This window comes from Chelonoidis abingdonii, chromosome 9 (assembly GCF_003597395.2).
Source record: "Chelonoidis abingdonii isolate Lonesome George chromosome 9, CheloAbing_2.0, whole genome shotgun sequence".
NCBI lineage: Eukaryota > Metazoa > Chordata > Testudines > Testudinidae > Chelonoidis > Chelonoidis abingdonii.
This window is the reverse complement of record NC_133777.1, coordinates 32,595,440-32,616,209: the sequence shown is the minus strand read 5'-3', so window position 1 is coordinate 32,616,209 and position 20,770 is coordinate 32,595,440. Positions and strand designations below refer to the sequence as shown.

The window sequence follows — 20,770 nt, the reverse complement described above, 5'->3', positions numbered from 1 at the left end:
CGGGTGCCTGAAACAATGTACCTAGGGAGTGGTGCATGATTACTTTTGCAGCTTCCCTTTGCTTCCCTGTCAGAAAGTCATTTTTCTGCAGGGAAGCAAACAAATCTGCAGGGGACATGAATTCTGTGCATGCGCAGTGGTGCATAATTCCCCCAGCAGTAAGTTAAGGCAACTCTCAGCTCCCCAGGCGCACATGACTGAGTCCAGCACTTCCCCCAGTTCAGTCTTTGTTCCTAAGGTGTTTCCAGGAGCCTTCTTGTCTGTGGAGTTGAAGAACCCCAGATGATGTCACTCCCTGTTGTATATAGCTTTTGCACATGGTGGGAACCCTTTGTTCCCAAAGCTTGGATCCCAATCCAGTCTATGACTGACATCCCAAGATGGAGTTCAGAGACATGTGGTCTCATCACATGTCCTCATAGAGTCATAGCAGCCATTACTTGGAGCCTGTCTGTAACATTCATAGGAAGGCTCACCTGGTGGGAGATAAGCTTCTCCTAAGGCCTATTATTTTTTCCTAATGGCCCCTTGCCCTGAATAGGCCCTTCCCCACCCACTATCTAGACTGAAAGCATCTTGTCTAGTGGGCGTTACCCAGGTGTAACTACATTTGAAATACAGATACATAATTAATATTCATAACTTGAGACACAAAAATGCTACATGCATACAAGTAGGATAATCATATTAAGCAAATCGTAACTTTTCCAATGACACCTCACATGACTTACCTTGCATAACATACATCATAATTATGTCATAATAATATCATCATAATATCACTGTGAAGAATATGGGGTGCAGTGTCACAGATGTGTTTTGTGTGATATGCTAGATAGGCACATATTTGTGTGAGCCCCTACATACACTTGGTATGTTTGCTTGTCACTGTGACTGAAGTTTGTATAAGCACAGAGTAGTGTGTACATGTATGCACAAGAGACATACAGAGAGAGAGTGTGTGTTTCCACAGTGTGATTATGAGTGCATGTATGTAATGCGTCTGCTGTATGGGTGCATGTTTATGGGGCTGTAAGTGTCTCCATCACTGCTCAGGTGTGTATTTGTGTGAGCACATACACATACATGTTCTTGCATGACTTTTTGCTCTCTAATGGTTGTTTTTTTGTCTCGCTTCTTGTGCGGTTGCCACTCTGTTTTGGCTGCTATGTTTGTCACTGCAGTCATCGCCAGTCATGGAGGAAAAGGTAAATCCTATTACAGCATTTTTTTTTAAACTGTCACTTTGGAGATTGGGGTTGAGTAACAGCTGTTGGGATAGTTGGGGATTGGTCCTGCTTTGAGCAGGGGGGGTGGACTAGATGACCTCCTGAGGCCCCTTCCAACCCTGATATTCTATGATTAGTGAGCAGAATGCAGGTGAGGCAGCCAGAGGTGTGTGATGAATGTAGTTTGTCACATGACTATGGCCACCACTAATGTGGTGAGTATGCAAAAGATACCGTATAGATAGGCAACAACTTATCTTTAACTGTACAATATTGGAAATTTGTCTCCAGAACTATAGTGTCTGTTAACATTAGAAAGTAGCAGACATTTTAGAATGACTCCTTTTGGGTAACAGTTCTAAAACAAAACCAAATCAATGCACCTATGAATCTGATATCATTTATGTGCTGTCTGTATCAGAGGATTCTTCCATCTGTTATGAAATGTCCATTTGTGAATAATGGGAGCCACAGGCCCAGATTATAATGTAGATTGTTTGGAAAAAAGCAGCATCCCAAAATTCTTTGCTAGGCTACTTGGAAAATGCCCTCTCAGCCCTCTGCCAATCCCAGATGGGACACAGTGAGCAGCAACTACCTACTAGCACAGTTTCCCTGCCTTATCAGAAGCTGTCATGGCAGCACAATGGACTGACAAATCAGCATGTTCTGGCTTTCATATGAGCAATGCTGAGAATGGAGCTACTGAGTGTTTTCTTTGTTTCTCCAGAAGGAAATTAAATCTCTCTTTCCAGGCTGCCTGCACACTCCTTAACCCATTGCGTCAGCTCCTGTGTTAGTGCATTTGCTCATGTCTCAGGGGCCTCAGGTTCCATTACAATCACTTCATGCAGGTCACAAGTGGAGCAGTTATAATGGTCTCTTGGCTGTGTCCCTGGAGAAATGTTCTCCATGTACAGGACCAGTGTTCCACAGAAACAGCATGGAGCCTTCCTGAGAAAGGACGCATATCTGATTTGATAGGAAAAGACTGACCCTTTATTCCTGCCCTGCCTTTAATGTATTAACTCCAACAAACCTGTATGCTTGGTGGGGTTTTTTTTTCTGTTAAGTCTTAATACCAATTTGTTGATCAGTTTGTCTCCTCATCTTGCCCCTTAGCCAAATACTTCTGGTAATGGGTTGACCACAGCTGGTAGTGTTTTAAAAAAAACAAACACTTGAGGGTCCAGAATCATCAGTTCTGGCATGTAGAAGGGTAAATCACACACACCTGTGCCCGCTAGGCCCCAGCCCTGGGAAGGGACATGGATCCCAAGGGAGGGCAGATGGTAATATCAACACTGGCCTTCCTTCCTGGGCTCATTCTGCAAGGTGGGTCATCTTTAATTTGCATCTGGAGCTCCAAAGGAGTCCTGCTAATGGAGTCTGATAAGAGCATTTGCTAAATCAGTGCATCCTCTGGCCATTCTCTGTTCCCTGGTCTTTGGGTTGCTCTGGTCATCTGCAGCTATGTGTCCCTGGTGAAAGAGAGCTTGTGGATGCTTTCTTCTGGTGCAACCTCTTCCACCCGTACCCCTTGCTATATCATAAAATCATAGAATCATAGAATATCAGGGCTGGGAGGAATCTCAGGAGGTCAACTAGTCCAACCCCCTGCTCAAAGCAGGACCAATCCCCAGCTGAATCATCCCAGCCAGGCCCCCAGCGAGGATCTGCCCCGGACTTGCTGCGGCTGGGGGAGAGGAGCCCCTCCCCTGCCCCTGCCCCAGCCAAGGCCCACTGGAGCGGCCGGGAAAGGAGCCCCTCCCTTGGCCCAGCCCAGCCCTCCTGGAGCTGCCGAGCCTAGGGAGAGGTGCCTCTTCCCCGCCCCAAGCTGCTGTGGTGAGAGAGGGTTGGGGGGAGTCCAAACCCCTCATCCTTGGCCCCACCCCAGAGCCCGTAACCCCCCTGCATCCCAACCCTCTGCCCCAGCCCTGAGCCTCCTCCCACACTCCAAACCCCTGGGACCCACGCCCACCACATGAATTTTGTTATGTAACAAAATTTATTCTGCACATGGACATAAAAAATTGGAACACTGCCAATAAGACTCTAAAATATTTTTTTTTCTGCAAAATAGGTGGTAGCACTAGGAACCTGACAGTGCAATAGAAGAGATTTTTATCTGCACTCATTTGGGATGGCTTGCATAACTCACTACCAGCTTTGCCACTCATGAGCAATGCAGCCTTCCCAAACACATGCTGATAAAGCCGTTACATCACCCTCCATTATGCAGTCTCTCGAGATTTCTGTTTGGAAGCCACAGCTTATTACATAGATAGCATTGTAAGAGTGCCCAGTACTTCACAGTAGACTATGCTAAACAAAGAACAAAGGCCCAGATTCCCAGCTGGGGAGGGAAAGTGAACTACAAAGGAGTTTATAGCAGCTCTCCAATCCTGGATCTGATTTTCCACCAGCCTATTCCCCCAGGAAGTTTAAAGGTGCCTCTGCTCAGTGAGGGTCTAAGTTACCTAGACTTGGAAATCAGGCTCTCTCAATAAAGTTCTAAAGTTTAAAAAGAATAATGAAATGGCTATTTATCTGGTCAGATAAATTCAGATCACAGAATTCCATTTTCCAGGCTATACTCCGAGATAGTGAGTTGAGGTGCATTCTGGGAAGTACTGAGAATGAAACACATTATAGTGAAACCCCATATATGTGATATAATTGGGACCGGGGCCAGATCAGATCACCAAAAATCCAGATAATAGGCTTCACCCCCAGATGGCAGGTCTCAGACATCAGGAGACAGGCGGCTGACAGCCCAAACCCCGCTGCCCAGGGCTTGAGCTGTCAGTCCCATTTCAGTTAGTATGGAGAGCTGGATAATGGAGGCGCCGATAAACAGGATTCTACTGTATATGTCCCACTCAGACAGTGTCAGTGTTTTGCCAGTGTGTGGTAAGGCAGGTTTATAGGTTTGGGAGATGCAGAAGCCCTTCAGAACAGACTCGGACTGTAAACACAGACACTCTGATCACCTCAACACACTGGGCTCATTTGGTTTTTGGATTCAGCCTCTGAATCTCCTGCTCTTGAAAACACAAGCCTCTGCCTGATGTGCTAAAGCAGCAGTTTGACTGGCTTTCTCATGTACCAGTAGAAGGAACTGTCATGTACATTAGCCAGTTTAATGTATATACCAGTAGGGGTGATGACACACTTGTACGTTTCATGGACTGGTGACAGCTGCATGTAGTTGCCACTTTCCTATATGAAATCATACATTTTGATTATATATAATAAAATATCTGAGGCTGGATTGTAATTGGAAGCACACCCAGATCTGAGATGAGAAAGACAGAAGGTGAAGTGGGAGGGCCACCTCTACTATTGCCTGTTCCTAGGACCCCATGAAGGCCACTCTGTCAGAGCTCAGTGGGGTCAAAGTTCCACCATATTTGGGGCACGAGGAGGAAGCAGGGGACTATATTCTCTGTGACATGGCTCCCAAGGGGAAATGCTGCTTAAATTGGGTGGCTGTGTCCTCAGCCCCTTCTATAAATCCCAACTTTTCCAACCACAGAAGGGGTCAGTAGTCAGTCTCTGTAGTCTCTGGCCCTTCACCCCTTCTTATGAGTTCTCCACAGGAGGGCTCAATCTGATGCTAAGAAACACTCCTGAGAGGGGTGATTTATAATTGGATCGTTGGCCTGGAAGGTCAACAATTTTTGTGTGGCAACCTAACTTTGACAGTGCCTTTTAATGAAGAGATAAGATTAATGGTCTGGATGATGGGGTTAATTGCATCCTCAGCAAGTTTGCAGATGACAGTAAGCTGGGGGGAGAGGTAGATACTCTGGAGGGTAGGGATAGGGTCTGGAATTACCTACACAAATTAGAGGATTGGGCCAAAAGAAATCTGATGAGGTTCAACAAGGACAAGTGCAGAGTCCTGCACTTAAGAAGAAAGAACCTCTTGCGTCACTATAGGCTGGTGACCGACTGGCTTAGCAGCAGTTCTGCAGAAAAGGACCTGGGGATTACAGTGGACGAAAAGCTGGATATGAGTCAGCAGTGTTCTCTCGTTGCCAAGAAGCCAATGGCATATTGGACTGTATTGGTAGGAGCATTGCCAGCAGATCGAGGGAAGTGATTATTCCCCTCTGTTCGACACTAGTGAGGCCGCATCTGGAGTATTGCGTCCAGTTTTGGTCCCCCTACTACAGAAAGGATGTGGACAAATTAGAGAGAGTCCAGCGGAGAGCAATAAAAATGATTAGTGGAGTGGGGCATATGAATTACGAGGCGAGGCTGAGGGAAGTGGTTTTATTTAGTCTACAGAAGAGAAGAGTGAGGGGGGATTTGATAGCAGCCTTCAACTACCTGAAGCGGGGTTCCAAAGAGGATGGAGCTAGGCTGTTCTGAGTGGTGGCAGATGACAGAACAAGGAGCAATGATCTCAAGTTGCAGTGGGAGAGGTCTAGTTTTCATATTAGGAAACACTATTTCACTAGGAGGGTGGTGAAGCACTAGAATGAGTTATCTAGGGAGGTGGTGGAATCGCTATCCTTTTTAAGGCCCGGCTTTACAAAGCCTTGGCTGGGATGATTTAGTTTGTGTTGGCCCTGCTTTGAGCAGGGGTTTGGACTAGATGACCTGAGGTCTCTTCCAACGCTAATATTCTATAATTCTATGGTAAGGGTCATCTATGTAGCCTAGCAATAGATAACCCAATTTTGAATCACAGAATCAGATGCTTACTCATTCAGACTGTGGGAGTTAACTCAGCACTTCAGGGGTGGGAATGGGATTTAGCCCTAGTGTCATGTGAAACATGAGTCACTGTGTTGGTTGTGAACTTTCTTTACCATAAGGATCCTGTGGATTTGCTGACGGATCGTTTCTTCTCTCTTCCTTTTTCTCTCTCTTTTGCAGGAAGGAGCGCCCTAACTCTCTGAATGTCCTCCCCCTTGCTGATGGAATGGTACGTGGGCAGATAGGGGCCAAGATCATCCCCACAGTGGACCACTGGCACTTGAGTGACCTCGGCCAGCTGCAGTCCAACTCCAGCTACAAGGTTTTATAGATTGTCATGGAACAAGAGTTTCCCACTGTCAATAGCATCCCACATCTTCATAAAGACAGAGACCACCATGTGTCCATAACCCTTTGCAGCCTTTCTCTTTTGTACATCTGATCCTTTCTTAGAACGCTGGGTAGGACGATAGACCTTCAGATGCAGATAAATTTGATGTAGGCTGGAGGACTGGCTTTGACACAACTCACATTTTTTGTCACTATTTTTATCAGTTCTAATTCCTGCTAGTTAGTGTTTTCTGCTGATGGAGCAGAAATGATGGAACCAATCTTCTGCCTCGTCATTGGAACTGTGTCTTTCTCTCTCGTAGGTCTGGGCACTGTGCTGTTGTGCCATAATCTGCCCTTTCTAGTTGATCTTTGTTTTAATCTTCCTGTCTTTGGGTTCATGTACACTAGACAAAAAAGGTGCTGCCACCACCACTGATGGTAGCAACACCTAATGCCCACAGTGCATCTAAAATGCTTTGTGTCCTTATACAAATCGCTCAGCTGCTATAGAGTGATTGGTATAGCTGGTTGCATTGTGCCACTGTGGAGCAAGCCTTTATGTCACCTTCACAGTCTACGCTGGTGATCTGCGTGTGTGAACAAGAAGTCACAGTGCTGCAGCTGTACTAGTGCTGCTGGCCCTCCCACCGCAATTCTATAATGCTCTGCTCCTCCTTTCAATAACTGATTTGTGGAACGAGCTCCAGCAACTGTATCCCTAGCATCACCCCCAGCATTATATAAAAGTGTTATGGAACACTGACCCTGGAAACTATAGGACTTGGCCAACATGCCCAGAATACCATTCAGATCTCATGAGAATTTGCAAATTTCCAAAAACACCTGTTCTGGAGAGCTGTGCTGGGAACTGGGATAAGAGTCCCACAATGCACTGGTATGATCAAGGATGGAGGAATGTAGAAATGGCACAACATTTTTGTATAAACTGATTTGCATTCTGCCTGTGCTGCACCTCTGCTAGGAGACACAGTCCAACCACAGCTTGCATGCACTGTTTATCTCCATGACAGTGCATTCCCTAACACTTCCATTTAATCAGTTGTGTGTATCTTTTGCAGGGGAGAGTAGGGAGAAAGATGGAGTTGCATCCATTTTAATAGACTTGATGAGGCTGCTGTTTTAACCTGTACTTCGTAGTACAGAGACTAAAAGCTTTTGCAGTTTATCAATAACTCACTCTGCATTTCAGGAAAATTCATCAGAAATTCAAATACAACTATAGAAACCTTGAATTCTGAGTTCAGGCAGTGGAGGTTACTAACTGTATCTTTTTGTAATTTGTTAATCTTGTATCAGGCAAAGAAATCAATTTATAATGGAAAGAAAATATTGTGCCTTGCTGACAGTGCTCAGCTAGTATCCATCAGGTAACACAGAGATAAATGTTCAGCGCTTGTTAAGGAAAGCCCAAGTATGGGACACTGAGTTTAAGGAAGGTAGCCTCTGGGGGGTGGGTTAGGCTGTGGGTTATGGAAAATCCTGGATGCATAGATTGTTAAGGTAGATATCCTAAAGCAGAATAATTCATAGCTTGTGGAAGATATAGCATGAGTAAGTGTTGGGTAGTGGAGGATACTAAGTGGGCAATGGGTTCACTGTTTGGGATGGAGGTATCCCACATGCAAACCTCTTAATTGCTCTTTATTAGGCAGTACTTTCTGCTTGAAGTGTTATTTAATAAATGTTCTTACTTGGCCGTTGAAATGCATTGCAGTGCTGCAAATACTTTATGGTGACTTTATTATGCTTTTCTTTTGTGGTGCTCTAAGTTCTCTCTGTGTTGGGAACATAGCTGATGTTCCACTGCTATCAGATGCACACTGATAGCTTACCTGCCTGATCTTTTTTCTTCTAACTCTCTGAAATGATTTTTCATCTTCAAGAGTCTGATTATTAAATATTTTTACATTTTCATTATTATTATCATTATTTATTATTATTATTTTATTTGCATCTTACTTTTTGTAACTAGATTAGGTTTCGTTTTGCTTTTGTTTTTTTACATTTAACATTTTATATTTTGTAGATTTAGTTCTTAATGCTTTTTGAGTTTGTTTTTATGTACTGTATTTTCAGTGTTAAAATCATAGAGTTGTGGCTACTCATGGTGACATATTACTCCTATGAATTTTGGGCTTTTACAATGCATTTTGGAGGTCACGGCTACACATTTGAAGTTTAGGAGGCTCACAGGTCTGATTCTAGGTAAGTGGTGGCTATGGAGAGTATCCTTTTGTATGTGAAGGATTGTGAAGATCACCCCCTGGACTGTAGGATAGCTAGTGTGTGAGGGAGATTTGGTGGTAGAGTGGGGTAGAAGGAATATTTCAGCAGTGTCTAGTAGACTTCCTGGAAGGTTAAAAGGAATATCTTGTCTGTATCTAAGGGTTTTGGAGTGGATGTTCCCAAAACGGATTGGTTGGCTGTGGAGAATATTCCATACATAAGTGGAAAATTAAGAAGCATAACTGACGGTGTGTGTTAGACCGTGGTGGTTATCCCATGAGCGTGTTTTGAGTGGAGAATTATATAAATAAGCAGCAGTGCATGAGGCATGCTTTTGAGATAGATGTGGAATAGGAGTAGCACCCATGGCATTGGTGCTTTAGTGTTTTTGAATGTGGTTTTATTTACATTTTACAGTGAATAATGGTGCATTTTTAGCCCCTTTGCTTCCGGGCCTTGGGAGTGCAGTAGCAGGTATTTGTCAAAGTAACGTTAAGTCCCAATGCACTGGAGTTGTCCACGAAACCCTCTGATTTGATATTTTGCCCTTGCACTTTAGAATGGAAGCACCCAGAATAGGAATTTTAAAAAGTTGTAAGAAGTCTAATATTCAAATATAGCAGCCTAAGTAAAATGTCCATATTTCAAATTTGATGCCCAAATCACCAAGTAGATTCACAAATGACCATTTAATGCACCAGGATTGTGATCTGAACATCCATACAGGAGAAGTGGGTGTGCTGGTTGGGCTCACAATCCAAAAAGGTCAAGCAAAAAAGTGGGTAAAATTTGATAGCAACATTGTAAAAAAATAAAGAAATTCAATTTCAGTGTCTGTGCCATAAGTAATCAGGTAATGGATGTGGCACAGGACACTTGGTTTCCTTACTGCAGTATCCAGCAGGATACTGCAGGAATGAGCATGGACAGGGAGACTTTAATGTGTTTCTAATTAAAGTAGTATGTCAATAATGGGTATGATTTGTTTTTTTAAAGGAAGCATGGCTGCCAAGGGTTACATTGCCATTTTTTCACTATCTTCATTCTCATCCCATGTGAAACTGTTTTGTTGCATCATGAAATTGTAAGGAAGAAGGATTGTAGAACACAGACTTCCAAAAAACTGAGGTGCAGACAACATCACAGTTCCAAGACTGTGAGGTCTAAAAAGATGGTACCTAATTTTAAAGCGCAGTTAACAAACTAAGTAGAAGCAGAAGCTTCCTAGCAACTGCACAGAAGAGAAGATGCAAATAAGGATGGTAATAACTATAGTAAGGAAATTGGGAGGTGGGTATATATCAAATAGCTTTTCCGCCCAAGTGGAAAACATTGTAATATGTTGCTCTAGAAGTTCACTTTGGTATCCTCTTTCAGGAAATGCTTTAAGTGGTCTTGGGAGGTACGGGGGTGGAAGGTTAGAAACCCTGCCAAGAAGACTTGGGAGATCTCATTTGGGTCTCAGGCCAATTGGTCACTGATCAGAAGGTGATCTGGCTGAGTCTGAAACAGTGCTTTCTTAATTGGCAAGCAGGGAGTGCAGCATCAAATGCTGTAGTATTCTTGAAAGCTTCCTGTATTTTTCAGGATGTGGTAGGATGCGGAATGGGACCATAATTTATGTTGAACAGGGACTTGTTTGAGCACATTTCAGGTTGGAAATACATCTCAAGGGGTTGTTTATGACATTTTTTGATTTCTGAACTCTTGGTCCTGTCTTTCATCCAGTTGGGGAGAACCACATATGTTGTCATCCTGGGTCCATGCCTGGCTATCTTCTACGTGAGCTAATACAGACATGTAGCTCTCCCCTACTAATGAAGTAAGACCATTTCAGCTTGATACCCACTTTACTTCAGCTGCCTAGTATAAAAAATATTTACTTGTCCCTTCAAATGAAGTGGCAGCATTAGAAATCTATTAAACAAGTTCTGTGCCAATGACCAACTGTAATGATGGATCCAGAGCATCTGTGAAACTGCTTCACAGAAGGCTGTATCTCTTTCCAGAAATGATTGTGCTTTTCTTCTTGCACTGGGTATCTTGGAAGACATTGGCCTGATTTTCAGAAGTGCGGAGCACTCATAAATCCTAGTGAAGTCAAGGGAAGGTGCAGCTGTTTTTCACCTTTGAAAATCAGGTCACATTCCATTATGAATAGGCCTCATGTCTCACTTAACTTCTGAAGATCTGAAATGCCATCTTTGTTGGTGATAAAGAAAGAGGGGGATCGGTAGTTAGGCCAAGTTGGGTTTGCTTGTTGAGTTCTGTACAGGAACTTACTGTTCATTTGCAGTGCTAAGCAGGCACAAAGAGCTCTGGGTGTACAGTTTGTGGTACTCATTTTCCATAATTTGCTACAAGGCATCCATCAATCCAGTAAATAAGAAATTATCTGAAACATATAGATGCACTTTTTCCTCTCTGTTTTCTTCTTCTTTGTATTGTCATAGTGCCCAAATGATGAAATGTCTGAATCTGGGCAGTCTTCTGCAGCTGCCACTCCAAGCACCACTGGGACAAAGTCCAACACACCAACCTCATCTGTGCCCTCTGCTGCTGTCACGCCCCTGAATGAGAGTCTGCAACCCATCAGTGACTACAATGGAACAGACAAGAACAATAAGAGGGCACGGGAAAAGCGGAACAGCAGGAACATGGAAGTTCAGGTCACCCAGGAGATGAGGAATGTCAGCATAGGTATGGCAAGTGTATTCTTCTGTATATAGTCTTTGCTAACCAACCTGTTGCATGCCCACTTTAATAAAAGGCATACCTGGGCATTGTAAAATAAAATACCAGAGGAGGTCTGGGGGGACTGAAGGAGTAACTAGCTTAGTTCAACTGAAAGACAATCCTCTCTGTTTATTAAGGATACAGTTGGAAGTAGGGGAATAAAGGTGGGTGATATGCTCATTTATGCTTGATGGTAGGACTATGCTTGCTTTTTGGACAGTGGCATGCGTTGTGGAGGAAAAATAAAAAATTCATTGACATGGATCTAGTTTCCAAGTTTATTACAACTGACTTAGAGGAAATTTCTTCTGTAAAGCTCCCAAATGAGTTCCTGACAAAGTGAAACCACAAAACAGTAGAAAAATCTTTTGCTGTAGCCTTTGACTGAGGATGCCAGTGTTGAAATCTCATTTTGTAGTTATATTAACAGCCTGTTTGCTACCAGGATCAACGTCTTCTGGCTGGCAGAGGGCAATGTAGTTCCTCAAGAAGTACTTACATGTTGAATGCCTAGCCAATAAGTCGGTATCATTTTAATGATGTCCGTTAAGCCAGCACAGTAAATATAAGTATCAGCACTGGGAGACAGACATAGAAGTCTCAGCTCTCTCCGTTCTCCATCACTGGCCTGTATGGGTTGGCAAAAACTGTCATAGAATCATAGACTATTAGGGTGTGATGTGTTCGGTCACAGAGACCCCCTTGGGACCATCATCTGACATGCTGGAATTACCTCTGAGCCCGTTTTCCACTGCCAGCTTGGCGATCCAGAACCCTGCCTTGTTAACCCAGATACACTAGTCTGCTGCAACACAGACCCAGGTCTGGTCCATGTCCCCAAAGCTGCAGACTTTAACCAAAAACTGCTCAGCAAGTCACCTGTCTCCAGCACACAGACAGCCAGTTCCCAATGGGATCCAAACCCCAAATAAATCTGTTTTACTCTGCGTAAAGCTTATACAGAGTAAACTCATAAATTGTCCGCCCTCTATAACGCAGATAGAGAGATATGCACAGCTGTTTGCTCCCCTAGGTATTAATCACTTATACTCTGGGTTTACTAGTAAACAAAAGTGATTTTATTAAGCATAAAAAGTAGGATTTAAGTGATTCCAAGTAATAACAGACAGAACAAAGTACGTTACCAAGCAAAATAAAACAAAGCACACAAGTCTAAGCCTAATACATTTAAGAAACCGAAATAGGTAAATCTCACCCTCAGAGATGTTTCAATAAGCTTCTTTCACAGACTAGACTCCTTCTTAGTCTGGGCCCAATCCTTTCCCCTGATACCGTTCTTGTTAGTTCCAGCTCAGGTGGTAAGTAGGGGTTTTCTCATGACTGCCGTCGCCTTTGTTCTGTTTCATCCCCTTTTATATCTTTGGCACAAGGGGGGAATCCTTCCTCTCTCTGGGTTCCCACCCTTCCTTCTAAGTGGAAATGCACCAGGTTTAAGATGGATTTCAGTACCAGGTGATATGGTCACATGTCCTGTGAGACCCCAAGCCTCCATTCTTTCTGGCCTGACGCACACGAACACAGGGAGGCTTACAAGTAAACAGAGCCATTTACAACCAATTGTTCTAGTTAATGGGAGCATCACGTCCTAAGCCACCATTAATGGCACTTACTTTGCATAGTTACAATGAGACTTCAGAGTATACTTATCTATTTCTAGCTTACTACACGAAAGATACTACATGCATACACATAGGTGAATACACTGAGTAGTAATAAGCTTTGTAATGATTACCTTTTACAGGATGACTTTTGCATGAAGCATATTCGTTACATATAGTCCCATCATTAGCCTATTTCCATAAACTTGGGTGCACATGTCACATAAGGTTGGAGGAGCCTCCAGGTCATCTAGTCCAAACCCTGCTCAAAGCAGACCAACCCCAACTAAATCATTCCAGCCAGGGCTTTGTCAAGTTGGCCTTAAAAAAACCTCTTAGAATGGAGATTCCACCACCTCCCTAGGTAACCCATTCCAGTGCATTCGACCCCTCCTCGTGAAATGTTTTCCATACTAATCCAACCTAGACCTCCCCCACTGCAACTTGAGACCATTGTCCTTGTTCTTTCATTTGCTTGCGGGGGTGGGTGGCCTGGTGGGGATCCATTTGAGGGCAACCTGCTCATTCTGTTTGGATCCTTTCAGGTAGTTGAAGACAGCTATCAAATCCCCCCTCACTCTTCTGCAGGCTAAATAATACCACTTCCCTCAGCCTCTCCTTGTAAGTCATTTTCCCCAGCCCCCTAATGATTTTTGTTGCCCTCCGCTGGACTCTCTCCAATTTGTCCACATCCTTTCTGTAGTGGGGGACCCAAAACTGGACGCAGTATTCCAGATGTGGCCTCACCAGTGCTGGATAGAGGGGAATAATCACTTCCTTCAATATACTGGCAGTGCTCATACTAATGCAGCCCAATATGCCATTAGCCTTCTTGGCTGCAAGGTCACACTGTTGACTCATAGCAAGAGAAAGTTAGTAGTAAGTATACGAGGCCATCGCTGGTGTAATTCCAATGGTGATAATGTATTTACACTCAGGATAAATCTGTTTTGCAGCATGTCTTCCCTCTGCCCCTGCCAAATACATTGCAGTCCACTACAGGAAGCAGCAGAGGGCTGCAACTCCAACATACTTTAAATAATTTTCAGTATAGTCACGTTTAAAATTGCTGCTAGACCTGCTGGATATTGGTTAGAAAGTTTGTACTGGGGAGTCATCATCAATGGAGGAGTATCTTCCATTTCCATGAAGGCTAGTGGAATTGCATTGGACTGGATTAATTTGATCCACGTGAACTGCTTAGGAGAAAGTATCTGAATGAATGGGCCAGAACACCCCCCACCCCGCCGAGAACGAAGATTCTTGTCAGTCCATAATGGATGCATAACATCTGCTGCTTTTTACCATGCACAAATAGACTTTAGAATTTGGGATAAATGAGGCATGAGCTCCTAAGATATTATAGAGGAGTGCATGCAACATCAGACCTAATTAACACTTCAGTAGCCTTCTGGGTCCAAAATCTGCCCTCAGCTATGTGGGTACAACTCTAGCTGAAGTCAACATGAATCTGAGGGCAGAATTTGGGGCCTGGATATTAAAGGCGTATAGTTTGATACACAGAGGCTAATTCATCCCTACTATAACTCTGTTGAAGATGTTAGAATTATAGAAATGTAGGACTGGAAGAAACCTCAATAGGTTATCAAGTCCAGTGCCCTGCACTGAGAAAGGGAGGAATAAGTACTATCTAGACCATCCCTGACAGGTGTTTGTCTAATCTATTCTTAAAAACCTCCAATGATAGAGATTCTGCAACCTCCTGAGGTAATTTGTTCAAGTGCTGAACCACCCTGAGAGGAAGTTTTTCCTAAGGTCTAACCTAAAACTCAGTTGCTGCAATTTCAGCCCATTATTTCTTGTCCTGTCCTCAGTAGATAAGAACAATTTATCACTCTCCTCTTTATAACAACCTTTTATGTGCATGAACACTGATATATTTCCCTGACACCCTCCTCCCACCCCATCTTCTCTTTTCCAGACTGAACCAAAGAATTTTTTTTGATCTTTCATCATAGGTCATGTTTTCTAGACTTTTAATCATTTTTGTTGCTATTCTCTGAACTTTCTCCAATTTGTCCACATATTTCCTACACCGTGGTACTCACTGGACGCAGTATTCCAGTTGAGGCCTTATCAGTGCTGAGTAGAGTAGAAGAATTATTTCTTGTGTCTGGCTTACTACTTTCCTGCTAATACATCCCTAGAGCAATTCAAGGGAACTGAACACCTTTTTATGGACCATGGTCAAGTCTGATTCCTGAAACTTTTGCCACAGCTGTTATTTCTGCCATGTCCTTAATAAATGAAATCTAGGAGCAGCACTCAGTGCTGGGGGCAAACATGGCTTACTTGAAATTTCAGTATTGTGTGTTTTTTGCAGCTAGAGTTAAAATGTGGGTGATACAAGTGCATCAGAGCAGAATGGAGAAGACAGGTTCCTGAAACCAAGGTCCAATGTTCCGAAAGGAGTGGAGAGGGATTATGATTTTCCTTGTAAAATCATAATCATTTTCAACATTTGGGGAAATCTTCCTCAACTTTTTTTAAAAATTAGAAACTTGAGAACCATGGTTATAAGGAGCCCTGTTCTGGCAACAGATGCACACCATGTTTGTCTTAAAACGTGACAAATGTTGCCAAGTGTTGCACATTGACAACCTGAAGCAATGAAATAAATACTATAAAGGTATCGTGGGTTTTGTATACAGTAACTCCTCGCTTAACCTTGTAGTTATGTTCCTGAAAAATGTGATTTTAAGCGAAACGATGTTAAGTGAATCCAATTTCCCCATAAGAATTAATGTAAATGGGGGGGTTAGGTTCCAGGGAATTTTTTTTCACCAGACAAAAGACTATATTATATATGTATATACACAGTATAAGTTTTAAACAAATAATTTAATACTGTACACAGCAATGATGATTGTGAAGCTTGGTCGAGGTGGTGGAGTCAGAGAGTGGGATATTTCCCAGGGAATGCCTTACTGATAAATGATGAACTAGCACTTGGCTGAGCCCTCAAGGGTTAACACATTGTTGCTAATGTAGCCTCATATTCTACAAGGCAGCATGGCAGACAGAGACAGAGATACACACCCTGTGTGCATGTGAGAGAGAGACAGGCGCATTGCCCCTTTAAGTACGCTGAACATCTCTAAGTAGATTGCCTTAGGGGGGCAGGAGCAGGTGGGAGGGGTACACCCTAATATTAGAGCAGCTGCCACACAGGGAACTTAGGGAAGTGGGGAGCTGATTGGGGGCTTCCTGTCCACCCTGGTTCCAAGCCCCCACCAGCTACCTCCAACGGGCTGCTCTTTCTGCAAGCAGTGGACAAAGCAGGCAGCTGCCAAACAACATTATGTGGGAGCATTGCACAACTTTAAATGAGCATGTTCTCTAACTCATCAGCAACGTAACAACAAAATTACGTTTACTGGGATGACTGTAAGTGAGGAGTTACTGCACTCCAACACTGAAGCTGTTTTACAGGGTCAATAAACTCCATATCTGGTGCAGTTGAAATTCTAGTGTCATTTATGAACTAGGGCCAGGATCCTGCAAGAATTTCTGTGTAGGCAGACCCTGTTGCTTACGTGGGGTCTGCCTATATGGAACAACTTCAAGACTGGATTCTAAAACAGTTTAATTTGTTTCATACTCTTTAAGTCATTTGAAGCCTCATCTTTCTTTTTCTTCATTAATCAAATAATGACTCCAGAACATACATCACATTAGAAACAGATTAGGTTGCATGTATTCAGTAGATTGCTACTTCCATTTCATAATTTCACTATAATTAACAGTTAAATCAGATGTAAGCTTGAGAATTTGTATACTCAAGTTGTTCCTATTTAAAGTGATTCAGTCATGATTTATAACACTAATAATTTTTGTTATAGAATACATTAATTTACTGTATGTTTTATATCTTTTATAATGTTGGAAAATAAGAGGGAGGTTTTTACTGAGAGATTAAAAGGACATTATTTGGTGTTGAATCTTTCTTAATTGACCTTAACTATGTCCCAAAACAGATGACCTTATTTAAAACAATTTTACCTTTAGAATTCTGGAGCTATTTTTAAAGTTTAATGTCCAGAAGTACTTCATTACCCCACCCACTGACTGATGGTATTGCCTCTGGCATGCTTCCAAGAATCCCCTATTTCTCACACTTATTCATGATGGTAGATCCCACCTCTATCTTTCCCCAGGAATACTGAAACTCGCCTTCCCAGCTGTAGTTTGTGACTCACTAGAAATCCATCTACACTCTTTTTAACACCTTGCACATGGTACCATAGCAATCTTGAGAGTGCTCCTCACGATCCTTTTTGATACCCAAAGAGGCTTAAGACCAGTCAGAGAATACAGTCCCTAGAGTGGAACAACCGTTGGCCTTCTTTTTTTCTGGATATGTCTCTTATCTGTGCATTATCTTTTGTAGGAATGGGTAGCAGTGATGAATGGTCTGATGTTCAGGATATCGTAGACTCTACGCCAGAGCTGGGCCAGGGCCAGGACCCCCGACTGGAGCACACTGGAAATAGGTACTTGCTTTTATCTTTTGTAAATATGCTATTTACTCTCCTTCATGTAACTTCTCGAGAAGTGAAGAGAGACCCTGGGATAAAGAGCTTGTGTAATTAAAGCTGCATAGAACTATAGTACATTTTAATGTGGTGGAGACATTGGTGTATGAGCAATCATTGGATCTTTGCTTCCTCTGCCTAGTGCAGAATGAAGGATTCCTCAGGCACAAAACTCCCTGTTATCATGGGAAGAACACAACCTCCAAATCTGTGTTAGAAATCACCTCCAGATGATCCACAGTTGGACTGGTTTCAGACAGTGCAGTTTGCCATGCTCCCATGAGAGAAGGGAAAGTGGCATGATAAAAGAGAAAGGACAGGCTAAGGAGGTATGGGGCATATGGGCTGAAGTGGTAGAAAAGAGAAAAAGTCAATTGTCTAGTGAAAGGTCGGCCCTGAATTACGTTTCAAAATCCAGATCCTCCTCAGGTTTGCCATATGTAGGTTGGCACCTGACAATGGATGATCTTTACTGTGGAATTCTCTGTTTCTATAGTTTATGCTTGATTAGAACACCAGCTTCCCCTTAAGTGGGAGGTTGCCTGAAGGTCATTCATTTTGGTGCCTCACTGCTACCAGGCATATAATAGCCTAGATGAATGTATGGCAAAGAGAGGCAATAAAAGGGAAGTCTTTTATGAAACAGCACAGTGGTCTTCATTTGGACAAGCACTGCACAGGGGAAGAGGCATGAAGAATTTTGATGATGCAGGAACGAGTAGCAAAGTTTCCTCTTAGGATAGTATGGCCAGAATATGTGAGAGGCATGTGTAATGTTCTGAGAACAACAGCAGGAGGAACCACTGTGGCAGAGCCAGTTGTGTATGTTGTATGCCATGAGAGTGGCTGATGAGACAAAGAATAATCAGTCTGAACATGAATGGAGAACCCCACGGATGCAGCTACAAGGAGAGAGTCCTTTAGTCAAGGAAATCTGTGCACCAAGGAGACAGACTAGGGGCTGCTGGTTAGATGCACAATGTACATTGAGGTTACTGAGCCTTGGACTTGCTGCTTTAACAAGCATAATGCTTCCTAAAGTTTCAGTAATTAAATTGGTAAATCCAGAGGTGGTCCTCTTGCTGTTTGTTGTTGCCCACTAGTGAGGGTGTGTGTCTCAGAATATGTTGGTCCACAGCATTGGTGTTTATCTCCAATTTTTCAGTGGTATCAGATGCTAGTATAGCCATACAAACATATTGGAGCATGAGCTTTTGTGGGTGAATACTCACTTCATCGGATGCCTGACATGCGTTGCATGCATCTGACAAAGTGGGTATTCACCCACGAAAGCTCATGCTCCAATACGTTTGTTAGTCTGTAAGGTGCCACAGAACTCTTTGCCGCTTTTACAGATCCAGACTAACACGGTTACCCCTCTGATGTTTAGTATAGCCATGGAGATAAAAAAAAGACTCCATGTCATAGAATCATAGAAGATTAGGGTTGGAAGAGACCTCAGGAGATCGTGTAGTCCAACCCCCTGCTCAAAGCAGGACCAACCCCAACTAAATCATCCCAGCCACGACTTTATCAAGCCGGGCCATAAAAACCTCTAAGGGTGAAGATTCCACCACCTCCCTAGGGTAACCCATTCCAGTGCTTCTCCATCCTCCTAGTGAAATAGTGTTTCCTAATATCCAACCTAAACCTCCCCCACTGCAACTTGAGACCATACCTCCTTGTTCTTCTTTGAGTGCTTGCTCATATTGATTCCAATTAGGTGTGCGCTCGCTGTGTGCACGATCATCAGAGAATTTTTACCCTAGCAACACCCGGTGGGTCGGCTGTGGAGCCCCCTGGAGTGATGCCTTCATGGCGCTGGATATATACGCCAGCTGTCCCAGTGCCCCCTCATTTCCTTCTTACCACCCTTTATGGTCTTTGGAACTATGGAGCTTGGCTTAGCCAACACTCCACTCTCCCTAGCGCTTTTATTGCTGTTTGTACATAGTTGTTATAGTGTTATAGTGTTAGTTGTCATAGTTGTAGTTTAGTTGCAGTTTTTAGGGATGTGGGGGTTCTCACCCCCCCCCCCCACGTAGTTGTTGAGCTCGTGCCCAAAGCTCCGGGATTTAAGTCCTGCGGCTCCTGCTCCAAGCCCATGCCGACAGGCAACCACCACGACTCTTGCCTTAAGTGTATGGGGGAATCTCACCAGGCAGAGAAGTGCGGAATCTCCAAGGGTTTCCATCACTGGACCAAGAAGAAGTGGGACTTTCACAGCTCCTTATGGAGGTGGCTCTTAGCCCCCAGCCTCCGGTGGCGAGTCAAGACTCGGCACCAAGTGCTTCGGTGTACAGTGTCCCTGCTTTGGCAGGAGGAACGGTACTGCAATTAGACTCTGACAGAGGGCCACGGCACCAGCGCTCCCCGCCACCGCAAACTTCTTTTTCGGTCTGGCACCGCTCCCACTTGCCTGTCCAGAAGTGGCACCAGAAGCTGGAAAGGGCTGGTCCACATCAACAGACTCTGCCTCTTCTGGATGCACCTGCAGATCCCTGTCCCACAACGGAATGCCAAGGAACACAGGCAGTAGCCTCAGCACAGTTGACTCCGGCACCGAGGTCTGAGCCATTGAGTCCACTGCACCTGGACTCCCCAACTTGCAGTGTGGTCAAGGTCCAGCTTCCTTCCATGCCTTTGCGGCCAAATGGGATCTGATTGCCATGACTGTGTCGGCATCGCCTCCACAGTCCAAGGCTCCAGCACCGGTCCACGTGGTACCTTCATGGAGCAAGCCAGCCCTTATTCGTTCACCGTCACCGTTCCCATTCTCAGCGCTGTTCACTCTCCGTGGTGCCGGTTGTACTCGCAGCACCGTTCAAACTTCTGGCACTGTTCCATACGCCAGTCTCCATCCAGGAGCAGGTCCGGATCCAGACGCCGTTCCCATAAGTGGTCGTTATTCGGACAAGGTCCAGATCCCAGCACTGGTCTAGACCTCAGCACCGGTCTCAGTCCTGGCACCACTCCCCAAGGCCATGGTGCCACTCTCCAGTCTCATGGCACCGATCCACGTCGCACTGTCATGAACCAGTGCAATCCCACTTAGCACCACCATGGCCCTCTCGTTCAACAGGATCAGACACAGGGTCCCGTGTTTTGGACCACGGCTACCTGGACTCTGAGGCTGGTCACTGGCAGGTGCAGGGACAGGGTCCTGTTCAGGGGTCTACTCAATGGCCCTTTTGGATGCCTTGGGTGTACCACCAGGCCCAAGGTGCTCCTTCTGGGGCATCTAGCGCAGTCCCTTTGGAGCCATGAGTGCCAGAGGCCACTGTCAGCCGTCCTACTCCTGGGGGTATGGGGGTATGGAGGCCCTGGGATGTCCTTTCCG

General features: G+C 44.2%; 1 protein-coding gene across 25 annotated transcripts in view; it reads left to right on the top strand.

Moving 5' to 3' along the window:
- Positions 1-20,770, top strand: part of MAPK8IP3 (mitogen-activated protein kinase 8 interacting protein 3) — a 167,700-nt gene that overhangs the window by 62,601 nt on the left and 84,329 nt on the right. For 14 of the 25 annotated variants that reach the window (XM_075069334.1, XM_075069324.1, XM_075069332.1 and 11 more), the window contains exons 5-8: positions 1,185-1,208; positions 6,120-6,261; positions 10,973-11,219; positions 17,286-17,388. In XM_075069334.1, coding sequence (XP_074925435.1) covers positions 1,185-1,208; positions 6,120-6,261; positions 10,973-11,219; positions 17,286-17,388 — 516 coding nt within the window. The remainder of the gene's footprint in view (positions 1-1,184; positions 1,209-6,119; positions 6,262-10,972; positions 11,220-17,285; positions 17,389-20,770) is intronic. The other 11 variants (XM_075069343.1, XM_075069338.1, XM_075069344.1 and 8 more) reach the window with 3 other exon arrangements.